At 54.7% G+C, this 25,411-nt stretch overlaps 1 protein-coding gene across 2 annotated transcripts in view; it reads left to right on the top strand.

The window, feature by feature from the left end:
- The window catches only part of NPHP4 (nephrocystin 4), a 108,449-nt gene that overhangs the window by 66,396 nt on the left and 16,642 nt on the right, over positions 1-25,411 (top strand). For both annotated transcript variants that reach the window (XM_033113474.1, XM_033113473.1), the window contains exons 13-20: positions 6,513-6,574; positions 8,410-8,517; positions 9,796-9,947; positions 10,109-10,300; positions 10,760-10,947; positions 13,896-14,056; positions 18,161-18,341; positions 23,822-23,947. In XM_033113474.1, the coding sequence (XP_032969365.1) occupies positions 6,513-6,574; positions 8,410-8,517; positions 9,796-9,947; positions 10,109-10,300; positions 10,760-10,947; positions 13,896-14,056; positions 18,161-18,341; positions 23,822-23,947 (1,170 nt within the window). The remainder of the gene's footprint in view (positions 1-6,512; positions 6,575-8,409; positions 8,518-9,795; positions 9,948-10,108; positions 10,301-10,759; positions 10,948-13,895; positions 14,057-18,160; positions 18,342-23,821; positions 23,948-25,411) is intronic.

Below are 25,411 nucleotides of genomic sequence, written 5' to 3'. Positions count from 1 at the left end.
CTGCTCTCGGAGGAGCATGTGGACTCGGGGGGGCTACACCGGCGACGTGGCCGCCCTGCACCCAGGGCCTGTGTCCTGATGGCCAGTCCCAGCCTTCCCCATGCTGCTGCTTCCACTGCTGGTCACGTCCCAGCTTGGACCAGCTTGTCCTGTATTTCGAGATCTTAAAATGAGTAGACATTAGTCGTTCCTGCCACTGCTATGCTGTGTGCAAAGGATGAACAGTGAGTGGTGCTTTTCCTCCGGGAGCTGCACTCCGACCTCCAGCCGGGAGCTGGGCACAGAGATTCGGGGGGCCCTGCCAGGGGCCTCCCCACAGAGGGAGCTCGGCTCTGGGCCCGCTGAGATCAGCCTGTCTCTGGAGGACTGGCCGAGGGTGTCATTCTCCCTTTCGTGGGTACACCGAGTCGGTTTGACGTCTTAAGGTCAGAGCTGTTGGGTGCACACTGTTAGTTCTTCTCTGGAAGACTTGCCATCACCTCCTTGGCTGGCAGCAGCAGATCCTTCGGTGGCTGGAAGGATCAGGGATTGAACTCTGTGCAGACACATGGCGGCAGCGCCATCTGCTTTGCAGCTGCCGTTTGGGGCCAGCAGATCCGCATAGATGGAACCCGATCTCACTGGGTTTATTTAGTTTGGATTCATTGCTGCCTTCACATAACATGAATGTGGTCGCCCTCATCCCAGCTTCCGAGCATTTGAAGACACTGCCTCCCGAGACCCAGAATAAGAGACTTAAATATCCACTGGTGTTTAACTTATGATGGAAACTTTTCTTACTTCAATATTTTACCAACTTATATGGGTCCTTTGGAAATCTTAATGACATGCGGCTGTCACTTTAAGGGAAGTACTTTGGCTTTCTGTTATGAATTATCCTTTTTATTTCTCCTATAAAATGACAAGGGAGCAAAGGTCCATCCATCACCATCCACGGAAGTGTGCCAGGAGCCACTAGAGGGCGCTCAGTCTTTATTTTTTGTAGCTTGGAATTTCCCTGACCCATATTTTGCTGTTGAATGTTGTGGTGGTTGTCAGAATTTCGTTGTGTTTGCTTAATAGGTTTAAAAACAGCCACGTGGAAGGGGTCATTGGAAATTGTAATCGTGGTGTTTCCCAGAATATATCACGTTAGATTCTTGACGTGGCTGTGACCTTCTGTGCTGTGGACACTGGTGGGAACGTCCTCTCCGACAGGCAGCGTCCTTGCCATCCAGGAAATTAGGCAGCAGTGGGGAAACGCAGGTTAGCTTGCACCTTTAAAGGCGTCTAATGGTTCGTCGTGCTGGAACGTTAGTGAGCAAAGGCTGAACGAGGGATGCGATGTTCTGAGCCCGGCCCTTGAAGGTGACCCAGCCTGGGGCTCTAGGCACGCACAGCACGGCACTCACTCCCAGGCCTCCTGGGCCATTAACCGCGATGGGGCAGCTCCGGGACCCCAGCCCGCTCCCGCAGCCAGCTGTCCCTTTCTCTCTTCCTAGATTTCGCTCATTTCCCCCATTCCTGTGATCAGAATCCTAGGGAGAATGACTTTTTACCCCCAGGTCAGTGGGAATGAGGGCCTTTCAAATGGGTTGGCCTTACGAATTCTTAGTGTCTGGAGTACCAGTAAATATTGATTAATCCTTCACTTTCAAGGTCTGATGAGGATGGCTGTTTTCACCATCTTTCTTGAAACCACACCTACTGTGTCTTGAACCGTGACGACCCCTTCCTTCCCCTGGCCTTTTGGGGCCAGCTGTTGGCTCCCATCCTGTGTCGTCACCAGAGCCCCTCCCTCCTGGTCCAGGGCCTGGCCTTTCCCTGCCTTGGCCCGAGCTGCCGCAGGTTACTAAGCAACAGCTGTCCTCCCGGCAAATACCTGACCCTCCCGTTGCACGAGGCAGGTTTGTTCCACAGGGGAGCATTTTCCTCTGAGCGCCCCTCGCCGTCCGTGCCTCGCCTGCTGCCTCTCCTTTCCTCAGTCTCCCCACAGAATGAATGCACAGCTACGTTCAAACACACACGTTCCCAGGAAGACAGCTTGCATTTTGGGATAAAGTGCTTCCATCTGCCTCCTACACAGGCCACTCCTGGGATCGCAGGAAGGTGGTTCCTGCTACAGGGACCCCCGCCAGTGTTTCCAGAAGGGGCGCTGGCAGACCTCTGCTCTCTCCAGAGGGAGGATGATTGCCCCATCTTTCATTGACCTGTCTGCTTATTTTTGTGCCTCTCTGTGACTCACCAAAAATGCTATCTGAGAAGTGTTGACTTGAAAAGTCGTCCTCCTTTCCTAGAGTGTGGCAGGCACTTCAGATTTGCAGGATGCAGGGAAAGCAGGAGGAGCCGGTCTTCTTCTGACCCTGCAGGACCTGGACAGCCCCGGTGCTGGGCAGCCAGCAAGCCCCGGCCTTGCTTGCCTTAAAAGGGGCGTTACGTGTGGGGTGTTTGGGCTTCTAGAAGCTGAACTAAGGGTTGGAGACAATCGAGCTTTTGTTGAGCAGGATTTCCCGTGAGTGGAGACTGACTGGGGAGTAATAGAGTGTCAGGGAAAATGAATCTTCAGACAGGAGGCCACACCTGCCACAGTTGGAAAATGGAACTTTCTCCTTTGTCTCAAGCCATTGGCATGTACTCTGTCGGCATCACAGTTCGCTCTGGTGGACTGGGAACCACTGATTTAGTCCCTTGCACTGTTCTTGTTGACGACTCGAGACTGAGGCTCCGTGATACCCGTTCCAGGGAGCCTGGGGCCTCAGAGCTGCCCCCAGCGCCCCTGCAGAGCTGTCCTTTCTGAGTTTCTGTATTCTTCTTTTTAACTTCCAGAGCCCTGTGGTGGCTGAAACCAGAGTCCTGTGGTGGCTCGGCAACACTGATGTTCCCCCAGGAAGGAGCCCAGCAGAGGGGTGTGGGTGGAGGGGCGCTGGCGGGGGGGGGGGTGTGGGCAGAGCGGCGCGGGTGGAGGGGCGCTGGGGGGGTGGCGGCGTGGGTGAAGGGGTGTGAGCAGAGGGGCTCCATCTGGGGAGCAGCACCTGGAGTCAATAGCTGCCTGGCGTGGAAATCTCATTTCTCAGTGCTGATGACTGCTGTCACTGGTCCAGCCAGGAGCGCTTGCAAGTTCTGGCAGGACTTGAAGACACACCTTTAGTGATCATGAAACTGAAATGATTTTAATTCCACAGTTAGTAATACCCGAATACACGCCGACTCACCCGTACAAAGGCTGAAGCTGTAGCCCTTACTGTTCCGTGAATTTCAGTGAATTTACCTACATACCTGCATCCACGTGCAGTTTTCTTTCTTCTTCCTTTAACGCAGGTGGGGTGGCATTATGCGGTTGTTCTGTGACTTGCTTTCTCTACTGAGTAACTTGCCTTGGCAGCCTTTCCGTGTCAGGACCCAGCAGTCGACCCGCCCCCCGCCCCCCGCCCCCCGCCCCCTTCTTCATTGCTTCCATGTTCCCCACGTGGACGAGCCAGCTTTTATTTCAGACCTTCCGTTTCAGGAGCTTGTGCATCATTCTGGTGGATCGCTGTTTTCAGCGGTGCAGGCGCAGACGTTTATGCACACGACCTAGTGCAGCCGCAGACGTTTATGCACACGGCCTAGTGCAGCCGCAGACGTTTATGCACACGACCTAGTGCAGCCGCAGACGTTTGTGTACCTGTCCCAGTGCGTGCCACAGACATTTGTATGAGTCTTTGCACACCACAGATGTTCTTGTACATGCTACAGTTGTTATTATACATGTGTTTTTTGCACACATGCGTGTTGCCCCAGTCATGCTCTCTGGCGGAAGTTGGGCTTCCTAGGCACCCACCCTCATCCTGGCTTTTGGGAGACTCGTGGAGGAATTAAAATCGTTGGTCTCTGGAGGACCCGATGTTCTTTGGGTGTGACAGTTAGCTAGTGTAGGTTGAGAAGCAGCCAACGATTACCACCTGGAACATTAAAAGAAAAAGATCTGAAACTGAGTTATTTTGTGGTTTGGGTGTACTTTCTCTCAGTCCGTGCCTCCCTGATATATATGGAATTGGGCCGACTTGGCTCTTGGATCGCCAGCAGGCCTCTTTTAATCACTACCAAAGCTTTATTTTTGGTGCTTTTATTCTCTAGGAAGATTGCATAGGTCATGATGTAAGGCATTACCTTAAAACATACTGTACAACACCCCACTTTGAGTAGGTGAGAAGTTTTAATGTGCTTCGATGGCTTAACTTTCCACAGCTTTCCATTCAGATTTTACTCATCCCGACGACACGCAGAGGCTCTGGCTCTAAGCCCAGGTTTCTCTTAGCAGAGGAAAATGGAGCCATTCCCTGCAATTTTTTCCTCGTTACCAAAATCAGCCTGTGGAGTTTTCAGTCTCCATTTACAGTAGAACAAAGCAGACTCTGCTGCTGCTCTTCTGTTTCATCTTGTAGACCATTTTGGGGGAGGGGTGGGTTGGGGACAGTGAGTTGCTGCACAGAGCTGTGAAACTGTCTGGGAGAGGCATGCCGTTCCAGGGTAGTTGGGCCGGCAGAATCCTCATCTGGGTTTTGCTCCTAGTGAGATCACATCTTTCCTGGGAAGCCAAGCTTGCTCCATGATTTTCCACCCCGCGTCCCCCACCCCTGCCGTGAGCTCATTTCAAAACCTGAAGGCTCCTGGGACTAGAGTGTCCCGGGTTCCTGGCTTGTTAGGAAGGAGCTGGGGTGGGGCAGGTTGGACCACCCGAGGGGGAGCTCTGTCTGTCCCCCTTCCTGTCCCTGCCCCCCTTCTGCCCAGTCCTTGAGCCTGGAGTGAACCTGCAGCACCTTCTCCAGGTAGACTCTAGCAGCTGATGGGGGCTTTGGGGGCCAGTGGGCCCCTGGGTGCAGCAGGGCCGGGTTCAGGGTGCACTCTGTGTGTTCAGTCCCTCCGTGGTGGATGCTGGCGTTGCTGCTGTGATTTTCACTTTATGGTGAACAGAGCTGCACAGCGAGGTGCTGGCCTTCTCTGCCGACGGTTCAGTGTCTCCAGTCTCGGCCCCGCCGGTCACTTGGCGGATCAGCAGGTACTGAGAACTCAGCCTGCACTGTATGCCCTGGGGACTCGGAGCTGCGTGGAGTGTGACAGGCTCATTGGCTTGACGCACGTTCACTGGTGCCTGCCTGTTCCCCGGCTCAGGTGCCACAGAGGAGGGAGGGAGAGCCACGGGCCGGTGGCCAGGGCCCCGTGAGGGTCGCAGGAGGCAGGGCTAGGCCGCCGGGGGTGGGCTGCGGTTTCTCAGGGGTCCAGGCCGTCCTGAAGTTCAGAAGCGGGGGGTGGTCACACCGTGGACAGTCTGGTCTCTGTGAACAGAACTGTGATGAATGAGGCAGGGCAGGTCCCGAAGGCCTGAGGATGGGCTGTGGTCCTCAGGGAGTCCAGGCGGGTCACCCAGGACAGGCACGTGCCCTGGTCACACCTGGGCCTTCGGGTGGGCACAGGGGGCCCCGTCAGGATGGGCCCGGGGTCAGGCTGGGGCGGCCGCACTGTTGACTGGAGTAGTGACGTTGGTGAGTGAAGGCAGAAGACGTGTAGCACGTGTGAGATGAGGGGACACGCCAGATGCCTGACGCCCAAGCCTAGTGCGGTGAATCGGGGGGCACCGCAGACTCGAGCGACGCCTGGGGCTCCCGTGCGGGAGTGCAGGGGCCAGGGGCCCTGGGGCTGCTCAGCCATGGTGTTTCCGCATGGCCTGGGGATGGGCGTGGAGGCAGCCCAGCCCCTCCCTGGGCCTGTGTGGGGACCATGCTTGACAGGTGGCTTCATCGGAGGCAGAGGCTGCTCGTTGCACACGGGCACCAGGACCCTGCGGGAACCAAGGCCAGAGGCCGCCCTTAGCCTCCCTGAGGAGGGTCCCGGGAAGGCCTGGCCTGGACGCCTCCTGGTCCCACGAGCCCACAACTGGAGGGAGGAGGACTCAGGCCGGGCTGTGCTTAGCGGGCATTAGCAGGGCTGTGAGTGATCGGAGAAGCAGAGTCCCGTGCAGCCTGGCCAGCGGCGTCTGCCACGTGTGTCTGTTTAGAAGTTTCTTATTTAACGAAATGGCACGTGGGCCCGAGCCAGGAAAGCACCAGCCCAGGCAGACGTCAGAGCCCCACTCTTTGAAGGCACGGTGTCTGAGCGGATGAAAAGACGGAAAAGCCACGGGGTAAGCACGTGAGAACTTGGAGTGTCCCACACGCACGTCTCGTTAGGCCCACGCTTAGAGAGACTGCGCAGCCAGAGAGATGGGGCCCAGCACAGTGAGGGGCGAGCCGGAGTGGCAGCAGATGGAGCTCGGGTTCTCTTCTCAGAGGCAGCGACAGCGACGTGGGGATCTGCCCTCGCTGTGCGTCACGCACACCCTGAGTCCTGTCAAAGCACTAAGCATTGGGACGACACGGCCACTACAGCCCAGTGCCGAGTGGCAGCCCTGCTCACCACCCCAGGGAGTCACGTGTCCGGCCCTGATGTGCGGGGGCTCCGCGTGCCCCGGCCCCTCCGAGGCTCATGGCCCCTCTTGTCCCTGTGCTTCCTCCCAGGCCCGCCAGTGCCACCACCCCAGGGACTCGTCACCCCCCAGGACTCGCCTGTGGGACCAGGGGTAAGTCCAGGCTCAATGGGCCTTTTCAGAATTCCAAAACCAATTTTGTAAAGGCTCTGGGTGTAGGAACATTCCCTTTGCATCTCTAAGGACAGTTGATGTCTTGCTTGCTTTCCTGGGGCTGGGAAGGGTCCCGGAGCCAGAGGGGAGGGCCAGGTGTCCTCGTATCCCTCCCGGCCTCTGTGCAGGGCGCTCCTAACGTGCTGCTCGAAGCACCGCTTGCCTCCAGGACGGTGGCTTCCCGAGATGGTTAGTGACCTTCGGGTCTGCCATCAAAGGCACTTTTCCCCACTTTTAAGAATGATGCGTTCTCCCTAGCCATTTTGTCTAAGGCTTGAGAAGCATCAGGACTGAACCACCTTTGCTGTTTTTCTGAGACGTCGAGGTGTGGTCTCCGCCCCCTCCTCTCCCCACCACCTCTGCCAGGAGAGGGCACCTGGCAGTCACCGCTGCCCAGGGAGCCAGGCCGCGGCTTCCTTGGGTACCAGTGGGCCTGTAGGCTCAGGAGCAGGTGCTGGTGGACATAGGGCCGCAGCAGAGACCTGGCTCATTGACGACTACCTGTCAGAGAGCGGACGTGTCTGCGTGCAGGGTCCCTGCGTGGGAAGGAAGGGTCTGGGTTGCTTGGCCGTTGGCTGGCTGACACTGCTGCCTCTCTGGAATGAATTTGAACGAGGTCACAATTGGCTTGTCCCCCTGATGACTTAGTCTGCCAGCATCACCCTGGAAACTGACTTTCTAGAAAAGTTGAATAATTCAGTATCAAAGGCTGTCCCCAAGAAGCAGCTTTAATGTGTGCCGTGCAGCTTGGAAACGGGACCAGAAGTGATGTATTCCCCTGTGTAAACATGTTTAGTAACAGCCTATCCCAGCATTTTCCCTCCAGCAGTTTCCACGGGGAGCCACACAGTCTCTAAAGAGCCTTTCTGCCTCCTGAAGATGCTGCCGGGATCCGCCATTGCTTCCCGTACCCCCTCACCAGTCTCTTGGACACCTCTTCACATACTGAGTCCCCTGTACCAGCACCTGCCTTGGGCCAACTGCCATTGTTGACAGCGGGTGTCCCATTTATAATGCGCATGTTATAAACAGAGCCCACAGTCTGAGAGATGGATGGGTCATCGTGGATCGTGGGCCCTTCATCCTTCCACACCATCCTTTCATAGCGGCGTCCATCTTCCAAGTTTGTAACATTCACAGAAGGTTCACCATGTGCCGGGTACCATGCCAGGCCCTTTGCAGTAAATTCTCACGATAGTCCTGTGATTTAGTACTATTATCATCCCCATTTTACAGGTGAGGAGACCGAGGCACACAAGGTTAGGTGACTTGCCCACAGTCACATGGTAATGAAGGGACAGACGGGAGAGTCCTTCCCCAGCTGAGTGTCCCCAGAGCCCGCGCCGCCTGGCCCGTGTCATAGGAGCACAGGTGGTCAGAACTGGAAGGGGTCTGGGAGACGGTCAGTCCAGGGATGGAGGTGAGACCCACAGAGGGTTGAAGACCAGCCAGCCCTCCCGCCCGTGAGTGGCAGGGAGCTTGGCTTCCCTGGCCCTCTACCCGCCTCCACTTGCTTTTCCTTCTTAATGTTTTCACTCAAATACTGCAATCTAGGAGAGACCACAGAATCATCTCTTTTGATAATTCAAATAAAGGAAATCAGAAGCGGTTTGGGGTCCAGACCAGCTTGACCAGGGGATGGCAGACCTCTCTGCTTTCTTTGGCTGCATCCAGAGTCTTCCTTCCTTCAAGGAGTGTGCCAGCATGGGTGGGAGGGCCTTCGTGACATTACTGGGGTGCCTTTTATCGTCTTACCCAAGATTTCTTCCCTTCAGTTGTCACTTTCCCAGCTGGCAGCTTCCACACAGTCCCCAGCTTGGCGCCACTCGGCCAAATTGGCTTCACAGCAGCCCGACGGCTCTGAACCCTCCTTGGCTCAAGCGGTGAGTGCACCCCACGTCCCTCCAGGCATTGCCCCAGACTTCTGACTGCCGTGAAGTCTTTCGACTTCATGAGCACACTGGTCCTTGGTTAGGTGACCGAGACCACCGTGGGTTCTCTGCGATATGGGCATAGGGACCTTCCAGGCATCAGAAATTTGCCACCATTCTGTCTTAGTGCCCAAGGAACGTTTGGTCTGGGAGCTCCTTGATTTACGCTTTTGCTCTGTCTGAGAAGACAAAGTTGAACCTCCCTTAGCTCTCTGCACATGGAGGAGAAAGTTAAGTTTCCACAGAGATTAAAATAGAAGCTGATCCAAGCCGCCAGCTCTGCAGGACACTCTCCTTGCTGTCAGCAGCTGAAGGAGAATCAGTGAGGCCCGCTGTCCTGGGTTCCAGTGAAGCTGATGGCCCCAAATAGGCCTGTGTTTCCACTGACCTTGGGGAATTCACACACAGTTTGATCTCAAAAGCAGGCTGGTTCCCCTGCAAAGTGGTTCAGCTCCAGTCTTGTGCTGGAAGTCCATGGAGGAAAGTAGCCCCATGTAATTACTTGTTTGCAAGCACTCACAGTGCCCTGAAGTGCTTATTCTAGAATGTAACTGGGGCCCGTGGGCTCCTGAAGAGCTTGTGTCTCTTATTGGCATCTGAGACACGTGTTGGGGTGGCCTCCGTTTACGTGCTCTTCCTTTAGAACTAAAACAGAAAGGTCGGGGAACAAGCTTGAAAGAGAGCATTCTGGAAGCCCAAACAAGCTCTTCATTTAGACGCGTGTTTCCTGCCTTGGAGGACAGTGGAAGGCGTAATACGAGTGACATGGGGACAAGAGAATCGTCTGTACACACTAGCCAGGGGCTCGGTAGCACAGTCTGCCATGCAGTGTTGAAGGAGGTTTCATATTTCTGTTTCATAAACGTGGTTTTGAAGTTAATTCACCTTCTCAGGCATCACCTGTCTTCCCACTGAGTTGTTCGTAAAACGGACGATTCCTTCCTCATTGCTTTTCTTTTCGACTCAACATAAATTACAGGATGCCCAGATAAACAATATTTCAGGTAAACAATAACTTTTTGGTATAAGCTAAATATTACATGGGACATACTTATTCTAGAACCATTCATTGTTTTCCTGCCATGAAAATGCAGCTGAGCCTCCTGTATTTTTATTTGCTAACGCTGACAGTGTGACACAGGCAGTTCACTGAGGGGCCCCCACACCCGAGCGCCCTTGGTTGCAGGTGGGGATCCTTGCTGGCCTCACGTGGGGCCTCGTGTTGTTCAGCAGGAGCTCCCCTTGGAGGGCAGGATCTCTCACCTGGAAGCAGACCTGAGCCAGACGTCCTCGGTCCCGGGAACGTCCTTCGCCGAACATTTGCAGGAGCTGCCTTTTGCACCGGTGCATGCCCCGATCGTCGTGGGAGCCCAGACCAGGAGGTGAGGGGTAGGCCCAGGGGGGCCCCTGGGCAATGCTGTGTGACCAAGACCGTTTGGCTCTCTGAACAGCAGGCTTTCCCCAGAGAGGTGGGTTTCCAGGCCCCGCCTCTCTGCCCGCCCGCTCCCGGAGCAGGCTAGCTGAGGACGTCTTTCTGTCTCAGCTCTGGAAGTAAGCTCTCACGAGCCTCAGTGGTGCTTCTGCAGTCCTCCGGCTTTCCTGAGATTCTGGATGCCAGTCAGCGACCAGTCGAGGCTGTAAATCCTACAGATCCTGTGAAATTCAACCCTCAAAAGGAAGAATCAGATAGTCTACAAAGCAACGAAATAGTGCTACAGTTTCTTGCCCTTAGCAGGTAAATTCTTGAATCTCCTGTCTGTTACTCTTTATCTGGCTTTTTCATTTCTTGCATTGAAGAAAAAGTCCTGTGTGGTTCTGACTGGGCAGCACTCTCTATGTTCAGGCTCATTAGATTAAGGGATGCCATCTGTTTTTACTTTGGTTTGGCTCGGCCCCAGTCACAGCCATTTCTAAATGCTGTACAACCTGCTTTGCCCCATCGTCGGTGGTCCTTAATAAAAACGGGTGCATTGTGTCGTTGGCCTGCTCTCAGGTATGGGTGTGGCTCTGAGAGCAGGGTCTCCAGCCACACCTCAAGTGGGGTGATGTCCAGCGGGCTCCCCGAGGTCACAGGAGAGCTGTCTGTGTGGGTGAAGGAGGCAGTGTCTTACCCGTGGCCCCCGTGCAAGTGGGTCCCGGAAGTCCGGCTCGCTGCTGTGGGTACCTGATTCATTCAGAGCTTTGTTGCATTCAGGGTGCCCCAGGACCGCCAGGAAACGCCGTGGCCCCAGACTGTGTATTTCACCTTCCAGTTCTACCGCTTCCCACCCACGACAACGCCGCGACTGCAGCTGGTCAAGCTGGACGAGACTGGGCAGACCAACGCTGGCTCCGTGTCACACATCCTGGTGCTGATTGATAAGGATGGCTCCTTTGATGCTGGTGAGAGCTGTGCCCCTGGCGACCACGAGGAATCCGGTGCTAAGCTTTGTCAGTTTCCTTGTTAAGTATTGTACAAGGAACATTTTCAAACATATACAGGATTTGAGAGAACACTGGAATGAACCAGCCGCTGGCAGTGAGCTCCCACAGTTACCTGCTGTATCCCCACCCAGACCTCTTTCCAAACCAGGCTTATTTTGAAGTACAGCCCAGACAGTATATAGTGTCGCCTATAAGCATTTCCTTATGTGTATCTTGAAAAACTAAGTCTTTTCTGAAAAACTTAAACTCAATAATATTATCCCACCTCAAAATGAATAATAATTCCTTAATATCAAATGCCTAGCCAATACTAAAATTTTCCCAATAACTTCAGAAGGTCCACACGATGGAATGATGACTCTCACGTCTCTCTCTCTCTCTCTCTCTCTCTCTCTCTCTCTCTCTCTCTCTCTCTCTCGCTGCCATCCCATCCCCAGCCCTGTTTTTCATTTTATTTGTTGAAGTAACCATGTTGCTTGTCCCCTCGAGCTGCCCACAGTGTGCACTTTGGTTTTACACCCTAGTGGTGAAATCAACAGTGTTCCTCCATCCCCTGTTTCCCTGTAAATTGTAGTTAGATCTCAGTGCGTGATCTGATGCGTGCTTTCTGTTTGGGGCAAGAATTTTCTGCAGCCGGCGGTGTACACACCAGTTCTGCAGTGGCACAACATCCTGTTACTTTTGTTACGCTGCGTCAGTGGCCATCAGGGCTGCCACTTAGATTGATTCTGTCACGTGAGGTTGCACAGTGCTGACGTTTTAGTTCTAGAACACCTCCTTTGTTTTTCAGCTGGAGTGCTCTGTAAAGAAACACTTCCCCTCCCCAACTTCTTGGTTACCTGGAGGTGCTGTCATATAGCAAAGGTAGCATAATGCTTGATTCTTCACTTTTATTTACTAATTTTCAAAATAATGAGACATTTCCCAGCATCTTTTAATGATGGGACTAGTGGCTTTTTTTTTCCCCCCTTTTCTTTTCTGGTATCATTATAAACGAATGGATTTAAACTGCAGTGGATCGAAACATGCCAAATATATTGTTGTGTTTTTGGATGGTCAGTTGTCCCATCTTTGGCCAGTCACGTGGCTTCTAAGGGACAGAGCTGGGGTCTGAACCCCTGTTGCCTTTTGAGAGAAAGTAACAGGCGCAAAAAGACATATCAAAATATTAAGTTTAACAATAGTAACATCAGACAAAAGGCAAATGCAGTGCTGGGATAAAGAAGCTTATTAAAACCAGTCAAGAGAACAAGTCCCCAGGGAGAGAAGCGGTTCTGAATCTGTGAACTTCTAATAAACACAGCCTTGAAATAGAAAGCAAAAATCGACGGACTTGACAAGGAAATTGACAAACCTACAATCATAGGAGATTTTGACATACCTCTCTCAGTAAATTGATAGATCAAGGAGAAAAAATTAATAGATATTATATACAAAATACAATCTAAAAAGGTGATCTTATAAAAACCTGTATCACCAATTTAGAGAGTATGCGTTATTTTCAAGCATACTTTGAAACTTATAAAAAACTGCTCATTCAAATATATATATGTTGGGCCACCAAGCAGGTGTCACCTTATACCGAAAAAGTCTACATCAAGTCTAATTGTATGGCGGTCTCTGACCATAATGCCACAGGGACAGAATTCTGTTAATATCACTGCCTCCCCCCAGAAGGGTCCAGACTGCTGAATATTTCTGAATTTTAAAACATATTTCTAATTATTCCACAGGTAAATTAAGAAATCAAAATAGAAATGACTATTTAAAACTGAATGACAAAATAACATTGCATATCAAAGCGAACGAGATACCAGTAAAATGGCAATTACAGGGAGATTTACAGCTTTAAATGTGTATATTGGGAGAGGAGAATATCTTCTAAAATGCTGATCTAATTGTTCAACTCAAGAGGTTTGATGGAAAAAAACACAGAACAAACCCAATAAAAGTAGAAAGAGAGGAATTTAAAAATGAGCAGAAATGCTGAGACAACAAAGAAGCCCCAGGAAGGGTGAGCCAACTAGTTAGGTGTGAGGCATCATGGGTACAGAGGTACTGCCCTTTCGCTGTCCAACGTCAGACGGTCACACTCAGTCCAGAGAGTCAGTCCAGACTCTCCATACATCTCATCCATACATCACAGTCCAGAGAGTCAGAGCTGTTGTGGGAATGTGGTCCCTCTGAGAGCCACACGTGCTTGCTCGCTCTCACCCCCAGGCTAACTTTGCTGCAGGCGGAGTAGGCCGGACAGCAGTGGCCAGCCTCGGACTGTGGGGCAGAGCTAGGGACCCTAGCACCCTCTTTTCCTGCGGGCAAATGTGAAAAGAAGAGACAGGGGAAGGGGTGAGCACCTCAGGCCCTGTTCCTTTCCCCAAAGCCTCCAGCCCATGAGCTGTTCTTGCCTGGGAGCCTATGGCTGGGATGGATGGACAGACGTTCCACTGCAGCATGTTTGGGGGGTGGGGTGGGGGGCTCTGGGCCTCCTCGGTGGCGTGTGCTGAGCTCTGCATGTGTGAGTATGAAATCTCAGTTTTGACAGGAGATGTTGACTAATGTCCCCTTGAATCCTGTGCATCCAGCAGAACAAACCCCCTGGCCAGCCTGTCAGGGCCTTGTTCTCCTGCCCAGCGTGGACTGTTTCACAAGGACGTGGTGGAAACCATACATCTTATTTTGGGAGGAGTTTGACGTGCATGTTGGAAAGACATGTAGTCTTCTGAACACCACTCTTCATTTTGTTAATTTGGATATTTTATGCTGTTTTTGATGAATGTGTTTATTGAACTGTAGCTATGATGGAAGCAGAAATTAGCAATTGTGACCAGAGCAGAAATCTCTTCGGAGTGTGAAGATGATAAATGCCTCCAGTTGCCTTTGGGCTCATTTGGGGCTTCTTCGGACAGGCTCTCCCGGCTTCCAGCTGAGGTACCTGGTAGACCCCGGATTCCTGAAGCCCGGCGAGAAGCGCTGGTTCAGCCACTACCTGGCCGTGCAGACCCTGCAGGTTGACGTCTGGGATGGGGACTCTTTGCTTCTCATCGGATCTGCCGCCGTTCAGATGAAGGTAGTAGTCTCTGCAGGCCGAGCACGGCTGGGGTGGCCTGTCCTCCCAAGGAGGGTGTCTGTTCGTGGTGTTGGCCGTTGTCCAGCTGGACGGTGGTCCGGCTTCCGGTTCACAAATTCAAAACGCTGCCGAGCGGTCTCCTTCCTAAAAGGAAACAGTTTTCATGGAATCTGCGTTCTGTGATGCTGGGTCATATTTGCACAGACTGCCCAGGTAAAGTCACCTTCCGCCCCCTCGATGCTGAGGTTGTGAGGTCCCTGAGAGCAGCGCCAGGTCGGCCTCGTTACCTGAGGACCTGGCTGGATATCGTCAGTGTGGAAGGAGGGGGCTGGGGTGTGAAAATGTGAGCTGTGCTTTTCTAGTTCCAGTTAGAATTAGGTCGAATTCTTCCTCCATCTGCACTGCCCCTCCCCCATACTGGCACCTACGTGCATGTGTTCGTGTGGTTCTTCCCTGGGGTCTCTCCAGACCTTCTCTGTTCCATGACCGGGCTCCCAGACGGTCAACAGACAGTTGCCATGGCAGCTCCTGGGCCAAGGACTGGGGCCCCTTCCACTGGCCACGCAATGTGAGGGCCTGAGAGTCTGCTCCCGGCCGTGGGCGGGGTGGGGAGGAGACAGCACCACGCCGGCCACTCCTGAGTCTCTCACTTTCATCGTATTCAGTCCCACGTGGCTGTTTTCCTTCTGGATGTCAGCCGAGACCCCCGCCCCCCACCTCAGTTTCCCTGCCTGAGCCTCGCCCGGTCAGCAGCAGCGTCGTCACCGAGACCCACAGGTCCGAGCTCCTCTCCTTGCTCCCCGGCACCCCTTCTCCATGCCGAGCCCATGGCTCCTGTGCCGTGATGGCCAGGCTGCGTGTGTGGTCCCCACCCCGGCACCATGTCCTCCCCCTCGGGGCACTGCCTCCTCGCCCTCCCCTCCCTACCTGATGGCCGACCTGGGCTGTATTCCCCCCACCCCCGGGACTCATGTCCACCCTGAGGGGATTGGGAGGACTCGGGGTGGCAGTGGGCATATGGCTGGGGTGGGGGCCCACACGTGTCGAGGAGAGCAGTGTCAGCTCATGCTGGTCCCTCAGTCCCCGCCTGGGCCACGGCTCAGGCCCCGTGGGGTGGTTGTGTCTGCTGCTTGCCTCCCACACTGACCAGGGATGTCCTGGAGGGTGGGGATGGGGTGGCCACTGTCCGTCTCTTGCGTGGTCCTGAGCCACAGTGGGCGCTGCGTGGCCGGGAAGGAACAGACAGAGGGAGGAGGTGGATGAATGGAGGGAGGGAGGGAGGAAAGTGGACAGATGGACCCAGGGATGCCGGTGGCAGTGCAGGGGGTACTGGGAGGGCAGAGGGGAGCCCCTGCTGTGGAGCCTTCGGGACCCTCAGTCCTGCTCAGCTCCGCTGAGCCCTCGTGTCCCCTGGGGGCTGCCACACCTGGAGGTGGAGCTAGGTGATCTCTTCCTCGACGAAGAGATCTTAAGCAAACACTGTTAAGTCTGTTGGCACAGACTTGGGTAAATTAAAATTAAATTTTACTTTTTAACAATAAAAAATTCCTTAATATAAAATTTACATAGAAAACAGGGATAATTTTTCTAAGAAAAGACAATCCCCTGTAATCCCTGATCCAGAAATAGTTAAGGTGCTGTCTTTAGCCTCTGACAGATTTATTTTCTGCCAGACATCGGTGCATCATAGCTCCTTTCACCTGTCCCCTGCTATTGGACACTGAGGTGCTCTTTCCCTGTTAGAGTCTTTGCGGGAACATCTTGATGTTACATTTGCTCACATCTGCAGCTCGTTTCCTGAGGGTGACGACAGTGTCACCTCGATAGGGTCACAGTGCTGGTTGCCACCCACGCCTGGTTGCTCCTCTGTTTCACTGACCGTGTCCTCAGCCCAACCCTGGGGTCACAGTAACAGTGGCAGAGCCAGGCTTTCAGCACAGTTCTGACTCGGAACTGTGACAACTTCTCAGAAGCATCGTTTCTGGGTCAGAGGTGCACGATGTGGCAACCTCAGCATCAGGGCCGGCTGCTGGCAAGGCTGCTCCTCCTGGAAGCCGAGATGAGGGCACCTGCTGCCTTCCGTACTCGAGCTTTCATGAGGTATTATGAGGTCTGATCAACCGATACGGTGACTGTTTAAATAAAAAAACCCAAAAACTTATTACAGTAAAAGACCCATTGCCATTAATCTCCCTCAGAATACCCCGACCCACACTCCTTCGCTTCTGACACACTTATGCCATCATTCTTGCCACTTTCTGAAGCAGTTCTGGAAGTCCTCTTTCGTGAGTGTTTTTAGTTGCGTTGTCATGCCTGCCTCGATGTCCTGAATCCATTCAGAACATTTACCTTTCATGGTCATTTTGACTTTGGGGAAGAGCCAGAAGTCCTGCGGTGCCAGATCTGATGAATAAGATGGTTGAGGACACACTATTTAATGTCTTTATCTGTCAGAAATTGCCGTACCAGAAGCGATGTGTGACACAGAGTGTTGTCATGATGGAAGGTGATTTACGGCACACTTTAAACACACCTTCTCTCAACCAAAGCTCACACCCGACTGACTGCACCGAACAAGTTGAAACTTGTCACACACTGTTACTAAGGTTCGATGCGCTGTTTCCCATGTTGAAGATCCCTGCCTTCCCCTTGGATGGCACTCGGCAGCAGCATTCACTGTATGTTTTGATCACAATGGAAAGGCTCCTTGACACATCGCTTCTGGTATGGAAATTTCTTTTGAATAAAAACATGACGGTGTGTCCTCATGCACCTCATTCACAGGATCTGGCACCATGTGACTTCTGGTTCTTCCCCAAAGTCAAAATCACCATGAAAGGTAAACATTTTCGATTGATTCAGGGCATCAAGGCAGCCACGACAGCGCAACTAAGGACACTCACATAAGAGGACCTCCAGAACTGCTTGAGAAAGTGGCAAGAACGATGGGGTAAGTGTTTGAAGCGAGGGGGAATATTTTGAGGGGGGTTAATGGCAATTTGTCTTTTACTGTAATACATTTTTTTTATTTAAACATTTACCGTATTGTTTGATCATACCTTGTAGCTCTAACCAAATCTTTGCAGTGTCCCAGGTGAGAAGCAATCCCTGTTTGTTTTGGTGTTTCTTTGCTTCCTGGCATGGCTGGGGGTCCCTTCTTGCATTGATCGTCATTCTCCAGAGGAGGTCTGTGTGTAGTCCAGCTGCTGAGGCTCTGAACCATGAACTTAGTACGGTTCTGGGGGAATGTGGGCAAGCACTGCTACGCGAGCAGGGCCTAAGGCAGCCGAAAGCCCCAGACCCACGAGCAGGGGTCAGACCTGGGCAACTCCGCTCCTGGGGCAGGCACTGTCGCTGCTGTGGCAGTGCAAGCATTCCAAAATCCAGGATGCAGACGGAATGTGGTCCTACGCTCTGGTTATGCAAGCAGCACTAGTTGAGAAGTCAGGTGACTTTCCCAAGGCCTCACAGGAAGAGGGGCCCACCTGGGCCCAGAGGTGACCTGTGGTTCCGTCATTCCCCTGTGGGTCTCAGTAACCCTTGGCTCTCGCAGAGGACTGACGGGCTAAACTAGGTTAGCCGAGAAAACCGTGGTCAGCAAGGTCCTCATACTGCGTGGGTCTGCTCTCGCCCCACTCTGACCAGCCCAGGCCTGGCGTGGAGATCCTGGCCATTTGGCTCCAGCCGTTTCACAGCCCCTCCTCTGACCCTGTGACCCATCTTTCAGCCATACTGAAGCCCTCTGCTCCCGGCCCCTGGGGTAGGGGGCTCTGCACTCTGTAACCCGGGCCTGGCGTGCCCCCCAGCCTTCCCTCTCCACAGGAAGGTCTGGCTCAGACCTTGGAACTCTCACTGACCCAGAGATGGGCTCTTCCCAGTGTCCCCTGCCTTGTTCTGTTGCTCTGTCTCATCTGTCTCCCCACAGAGGAGACCCCACGAAGGTGGCTCCCAGGCCCATTTGTGCATCCCTGGTGTTCACGCAGTGTGTGAATTGGGTTGCACATCATTAAAGAATTGTGGAAAAGACCCTGCCTCCAGGACCCAGTTTTCAGAAGAAGGTGGGCTCTGCCTTGGCCGCCCTGATTGGCACCCTTCTCTCCGCAGCACCTCCTCCGCCAGGGGCGGCCGGCCGTGCAGGTCTCGCATGAGCTCGAGGTCGTGGCGACCGAATATGAACAGGACGTGATGGTGGTGAGTGGCGACGTGACCAGATTTGGCAGCGTGAAGCCCATCGGCGTCCACACGGTGGTGAAAGGCCGGCTGCACCTGACCTTGGCCAACGTGGGTAAGAGTCCCTGGTGGCTTTGTCTGGTCTCACGTGGTTTCCTGGGCAGCCACTTGTCACCCGGCCGGAGCATGAGCCTCCTCAGGGCAGTGGCCACACTGTGCGCGTCACGTACTCGTGGGAATTCAGACAGACTCTTAGTAGCTTGACCCCCGAGTCTGCCCTTGACCACTGAGCCTGTCCTGGCACCAGTTGTTTGGTGTTTCTGATTTCTGATCAGGATTTGGGATCATGAGTCGCCTAGGTCTTGCCCACATTTTGTTTCTTGGTGCTGTCCCTGGGGCACCACTGTGACAATCCTCAAGGAAGGGACCGGTTTCAGGAGAGATTTTCTTTGAGAGTATCAGCCCACAGAACTGCCTCGTTACAGAGGAGAGAAGAGAGAGAGATTCCTGAGCTTCCACACAGCCTGCCGTCAAGGCTCTCAGCCCTAACAAGTGTGCTTCTCTGGGGGGCGGAGCAGGGGTGGGGGGCGGGGGAGGGGAGGGGAGCAGGGGAGGGGAACGGAGCGGGGGAGGGGCGGAGCGGGGGAGGGGAGCGGCGCAGGGGAGGGGAGCGGAGAAGCACACTTGTTAGGGCTGAGAGCCTTGACCGTATGTCACACATGTCCTCAGTTACTGCTCCAGAGGCCCCGGTCCTTCTCCTCCCGCATGCAGGGTGGGCAGGGCCTGGGCTGCCTATGGCTGGGATGGACATCCTGGAGGCGTGACTGAGGCCGCTTCGGGGCAGAGGGCCAGTGCGAGCTCCTGTGGGCCGGTGACAAAGCCACAGTCTCCTTTGACGAGGCTGTGGAGGGACTGGAGCTCTTCTGGGTGAAACTGAAAGCTGGACAAAACCAAGCCGTTAGAGGGCTGTGGAGCCATGTCTGTCTGGATGGGACTCAAACCTCTGTCACTTAATCGGGGGATTTTCCATTCCTCAGAACCCAGCCTGAGTTTAAAGGCTCGAGTCCCACGGGCCACAGCACGGAGGCGGCAGAGCTGGGGCAGCAGGACCGCACACAGCTCATTAAGTCGGGTTGAGGTTTCTGCCTGTTTACAAGTGTGGGCTCCGAGGCAGCCTGGAAAGGAGACAATATGGAAACTGCAAAACTCAATTAGGTTCTGGAGAAATAAATGAGCCACGTGTGAGAAGCAGGCATTATTCAAAAGCTCACAGGACTGAGGAAGTTGCAGGAAGCATTCTGCTTTTGAGAGTGTGTTGGTTATTTTTGTATTTAATTCACCAGCCCACAAATGTGCAGTGACTCTGGGTGTTAAAATCTTATCTTCAGAAGAAAGATTAGCGCCATTATATGTTATCTTAAATTGTCATTTTCATACTTTGCCTGCAAGGGAGAGATAAGCTCATGGGTAAGAGAGTCTGAGATACCCAGTTTGAGAGGCGGTGCCACACGTGTGCAGGGGAGCGATTACCAAAGGACACACGCCGCACGCCCCACGCCGTCCCGGTGCGGCCGCACTGCAGTTTCCCCTGTAAATTCTGCGTTTCTTGAAGAATAAAAGTGTTGTGGCTTTTGTTTCTTTATAAAATGGGTTGTTATGCACCAAGCAGCAGGCGCAGGCCAGCAGATGGGGTGGTGGCTGTGTGAGCCCTGAGGGTGACAAGCAGAGTCCAGGCCGGTGTCACCGTGCCCGGGGCGGCCTGGACAGCGCTCCCTGCCTTCTGCCTTCAGGCCCCGGGACGCGGGTCTGCCCCAGGTCTCCCGTGACTCTCCGTGGGAGAGGGCCGTCCTCGTGCTTGGTGGCTTCTTGGCTCAGACAAGCTCTTTGACGCTCTCGACAGCCTCCTTTGCAGCTCTTGCAGTGGCCTTTCGTCATGCAGACGTCACAGGAGCTGAGTGATTTTCTGTTCTGTTCTCCCCATGATCCTGGCTGCGCTGTGTGAGCATCGTTCTGCTGGGAGCTCCAGTGTCGCTTGTATGTGCCGTCCTCCCGAGGGTCCTCCCTGGGGGAGGCCGCGTGGCCCCGACCCTGGCTCACAGACAGGGCCCTTTGCTCTCAGGGTTGAAGGAGGACCGGCTGGTGTCGACCATGACCCCAGGGCTTGGGGTCAGACAGTGGTGCCGGGCTCTGCTTCCACGGCGGAAGGTGGGACAGGTGTGTGGCTGCGTCAGGAGCCCTGCGTGTCTGAAGGGTTTCGGCTCCCTTAGCAGGTGTGTTGGTCCCAGCTGTAACTTTCAGTCTCACCAAAGTGGACGAGACCCGCAGCACTTTCAGATGCCAGTGGCACCCCGAGTAAATGCAGCTTCCTTGCCCCCACAGGGCCAAGAGTCATTGTGCACAAGTAAACTCAGCTTGTCTAGTTTATTGTCCCTTCTTCTAAGCAAACTGGGACTCTGAATACAAATACAGGAAGAGATGGTCACGAAGCCTGGGGACGCCCCTTGTCTGTCTGTGAGGGGACCACGTGGTCCTTCTGGTCCCACACGCTGTGGTGACGGTCATCAGTCCTGAGAGCCCAAGCTCCAAGGACGCCGGTCACCTGCCTCGCTGCAGTGTCTGGACCAGAGCCTCACCTTGGTTTCTGCGTGTCTCTCAGACGCTTAAAATAGGCTGGTGCTCCTTTCAGTTAGATGTAAGGACCAAAGGTGTCTTCACCTGCCTAGCAGGGACCCCTAGCCGTCGGATTAAGAGGATGGACGAGCTACAGGAGATTCCAGCGTTCCTTGGGTGTAATGAAGCCATTGTGCCCACAGTGAGTGCGGGTGGCACATACCTACCTGCCCGGTGACTGGGCTCTGGGTCCTAGTGACCAGGCAGAGAGCTTGCCAAGACCTATGGGCCCATGCATGCCCCCTGATGTGGGAGAAACAGTGCAGAGCCAGGAGCCCAGATCGCCTCTGAGCTGGAGGCAGAAACAGAGGGCCGGGGCCGGGGGCGTGTCATGCCCCTCCCACGTGGCAAGCAGGGAGGTGCGAGAGACCCGGGGCAGTTCTGGCTGGCTGCTGGACCCTGGAGCAGGCTGGCTGCTGTCCCCTCCCTGCTTGGCCAGGCTTTCTGTCCCTGCCCCGTCCTGCTTGTTTGCTCTTCTGTCTCGCTCATGGATCTGGGGCTCCTCGAGGACTCTGCCGGTTCTTCCTTGTTTCGATGTTGGTCCCAGCAGTGACCACAGTGACCTAGCAGGCTGGCGGGAAGATTCATGGATGGATCGATGAGCAAGTCTGGGAGCCCAGTGGGCCCTGGAGCTCTGTTCTCGGACTTCAGGTGTTAAAGCAGCTTATCCATGAGTCTGGGTGTTGGCACCTGGTTCTTTCCTTTGGGACGAGCTTCACAATCCTATGACGATGAGCTGCTGGCAGGGGTCAAAAATAGGTCCCATGGGGACAAGAAGAATGTGTTTTGGCCAAAGACTTACCAGCCTCAGTCTGCAGGGGAAGAGGGAGAACCCTTCGGGAGAGAATGGGGGCCTCTGTGGGTGGGTGGCGTGTGGAGCAGAGGAGGGTTTCTGGTGGTTCTGATTCAGAGGCAGGGCCAGAGGGAGAAGCGGTGGTGGCAAGCGGAGGTGTCCACTGGGAGACGTGAGCCTGGAGAGGGAACATCACGGGCACTTGGGCGAGGTGGCGAGGTGAGCAGACCTGCAGGTGGGGCAGGCAGCGCTGCATGTGACCAGACTGAGGTGGCAACAGGAACAGCAGGAGGGGACGGGCATAACTGCAGTGGACTGGCTCTGAGGCTCCCCCAGGGAGACCTGGTGGCTTGTCACTGGCCTTGGCAGAGGAAGTGGGGAACTCACTGGCCGGGTGGGAAGACGCAGCCCTACCTGCCATCTGGTGTCCAGGGGTGGTGGCATGGGCTCCAGGCAAGCAGAACTGGGCTCTAGGCTGGTTTCTTAGCTTGTTGTGGGCAGGGGACTGGAGCCAGCGTTCCAGGCCCGGGCCTCAGAGGCGGCTCTGAACGGGCTCCTGCCTCTGCCCTGTTGGTGATGGCCCTGAGAGAGGAGGCGAGAGGCCACTGACAGAGTGCAGCGTTGGCCAGGGCTGCTTTCTGAGCGGTGAGCCTGACGCAGGGCAGGTGACAAGAAAGGTGACAGGACAGGCTTCTGTCGCAGGAAGGCCAGCACGAGCTGAGGTTCAGAAAACACTGAAGACAAGGAAGGAATTTACAGACAACGAGCATGGATGTTCTCGGAGAGGAGAACGCTCACCGCTCTCTCTGCATCTGTCACCAGCCTTGAAACCATGTCAGACAAATGGCTACCGCTTGGCCACAGATGATTTCAGCCTGCTGCTTCTGAACCGGGCCTTTCCCCACCCCCAGAACGGGCCTTTGTCCTCACTAGGCTTTGGGGGATGGCCTCCAGCTGCAGTTGCAGGACCCGGCTGCTGTCCCCTGGGGTCTGGAGAGGGCAGCCCATTTGGAGCAGCTCAGAGACCGCCCAACCTAACCTCCCTTGGAAGGATGGCACTCCCTGTCCAGCTTCAGCTCAGACCGGTCTAGAGAGGGATATTTCTTTCAGGCAACTGGGCACAAAAACACCACCTTTGTCACCAAGAAGACACAGATCACCCCTGCGGGCAGATGAGTGTGCTGACGGCCCAGCACTGAGCTTGCCCTGGCAAACTGCAGCCTGCCGGCAGGTGCTAAACCTGACATGAGGCCAGGAGTGGCGAGTAGGTCTGAGGAAGCAGAAGAGGCTGAGCTGAGCAGGGAGGGTGAACCGGGCGCTTCTGGCAGCTCCCAACAGGCTCGCCAGGAGGCTCCCTGCCTGCAGGAACAGGAAATGAGCAGCGTGCATTTTGTGTGGTTCATTTCGGACTGCGACTTCCTTAGCTGTGTGTTGTCTCACCTCAAGGTGGAAGCCAAGTCCACGCGGAGAGGCCGTGGGCACCAACGTAGGATGCCGTCCTCTGGAGAAGCGTTTCTGTGGACAAACACTTCCTATTCCCCCCGGGACACTCAGATGCTGGCCAGTCCGCGGGCGCTGCCTCCGGTCAGCCCTGGGCACGCACGCCGGTGCTTCTGGCTCTGGGCGTGAATCCATCTGCCGGAGCGTCTCCTCCCTTCAAAGGCTTCTCTGTGGAAACAGCGTGAGAAGAGTCTAGGTTGTGGAGGCTCTTGTACCTTCAGATACATTTGGAGCCAGATGTTAGCTCAGGTGCACAGAAGCCTTCCTTCAACAGTGTGGTGTTGAGAAGGTCGAGTCTGGAGAGTGAGAACCGGGGCATGTGGTGGTGGTGGTGGTGCTGCTGCTGGACAGACACAGGGATAAGTGAGGCACACGCTGAGTACCCAGCTTTAATTCCCCTGGGAAGCAGAGCCGGGAAGGAGGGAATGGGAGCCTAGAGAGAAGGGAGGTCGGAGAAGCATAAGCTCTCCCCCGGCACGTCTCTACTGCAAGTTCGGACAAGAGTGGACGGTGGGGATGCTCGCGGCGAGGTGTGGCTGGGTCTGGAAGCCGGACCTCTGCGTAAGCACATGGATGTGTTTCATCACACGCGTTTGCTATAAATGTCTTAATGTCTTCTGCTTTTAATTTAGGTCACTTGGGTGAACAGAGAGTGAGAGATTCCAAGTCGTTGCCCCCGTCCAGGTCGCGGGTCATCTCGAATGACGAAGCCAGCCACTTCGAGGGAGGCAGCCTGCTTACGTGTGGGGGCCTGAGACGTGAGTGACAGGCAGGGCGCTGCACCTGGGAGTGGGTGGGTCCTGCTGGGTGTGATTGGCGTGGCGGTGGGAAGGAGCAAACCGATGGGGGAGGCTGTGAGTGTGTGTGTGTGTGTGCACACGCATGAGCATGTGGGGTGGCGTCCATGCCCCCCTGGAACTGAGGGCGGAGCGGTGGCTGCCAGTGGAGTTGTGGGCCACCTCGCTTCACCACGGCCGTCAGATGCTCTGGCCTGGGCTCTGTGGAAGCCACCGGTGCTGCTGTTTTGTAGAGAAATGACAGTCCTATGAGTAGTGTTTGGTTTTGGTTAGCTGCTCTTCTGCAGGGGAAGAGGGAATGAAGACAAGGTCAGGTTGAACACAGACTGATTTGTAAAAATAAATCTGAAACTCCCCGTGTTGGGAAGGGGAGGAATAAACGAATTATGAAGCTTGGGAAATAGAGACCTGGGCTTGGTGAGAATAGTTTTCACAGCAGGGAAGTTTTCCTGTCCCCTTAATATGACACACAGACCTGACTGTAAAATACTTGTCATTGGAATGAAAAGCAGGAAGTGCCCGTTAAGTAGTGCCCCCCCACACATTGCAGTGAACCCCACACGTTGCAGTGAACCTCACAATGTCACCAGCTTCCTATGTTGCCACCATCTGTCTTTGTTGACCTTGAACCTGTGCTCCGGAAGAGAGTCCCAGGGCTGTGGCTGGTTGGACCTGGGAGGCCTTTGGTTCCATCTTGGAAGGACTCTAGGGTCCCACGAGTCCCCTGAAACTCTAGCCAGTACTTTGTGGGTCCTCGCACGTTCTCCTGGGGAGGGGCCCTGTATGCTCAGATGCTCAGAAGTGTCCACGACCGTGATCCAGGCAGGCTGAGTCTGTCTGGGCCAGCTTTCTCATGTTAATGTTCAGGAAACCGAGGCGGGAGAGGTTAAGGGGAGTGAACTTGAACTAGAATGTGCATTTCTCGCTTTGAGGCCAGTGCTACTCCATCCCCAGCTGGTCCCTCTGGCCACCGAGAGTGGATGGAGAGTCAGAGTGAGGAGGAGTCCTGTACTCCAGGACCGAAGCTAAGAGTGTTTGTGAAGCGTGTGGCCCGGTGGGTCGGCCTCCGCCAGGCAGCGGGGGAGTGGTCAGCAGTGAGGGCTTGCTGAGGGAGTCACGGGCCTCTGGAGGACCGGTGCTCCATCGGAAGGCCTGTGTCGTCCCCCGCGGGCCAAGGTTGTGGAGGTAGGAAGTCGTGCAGTTTTACAAAGGTTCTAAGTGCTTCCGGCTCAGCGGTGTGGCCGCAGGCACTCTGGAGTTGTGTGTCTGGTTACTTCAGAGCCGGGAGTCGTTTGTTGGGTGATGCATCTGAACATACGATCTTGTGATCTCATAGACTCACCCCCAGCCTTGCTTGGCTCCTCCCCGGCCCCTCCCTGGGGACTGCGGGCCTGGCTCTTCAACCCATCCAGACTGGACCTCCCG

This window comes from Rhinolophus ferrumequinum, chromosome 9 (assembly GCF_004115265.2).
Source record: "Rhinolophus ferrumequinum isolate MPI-CBG mRhiFer1 chromosome 9, mRhiFer1_v1.p, whole genome shotgun sequence".
Classification (NCBI taxonomy): Eukaryota; Metazoa; Chordata; class Mammalia; order Chiroptera; family Rhinolophidae; genus Rhinolophus; species Rhinolophus ferrumequinum.
The sequence above is the reverse complement of the archived record's forward strand: the minus strand, read 5'-3'. Positions and strand labels throughout refer to the sequence as shown.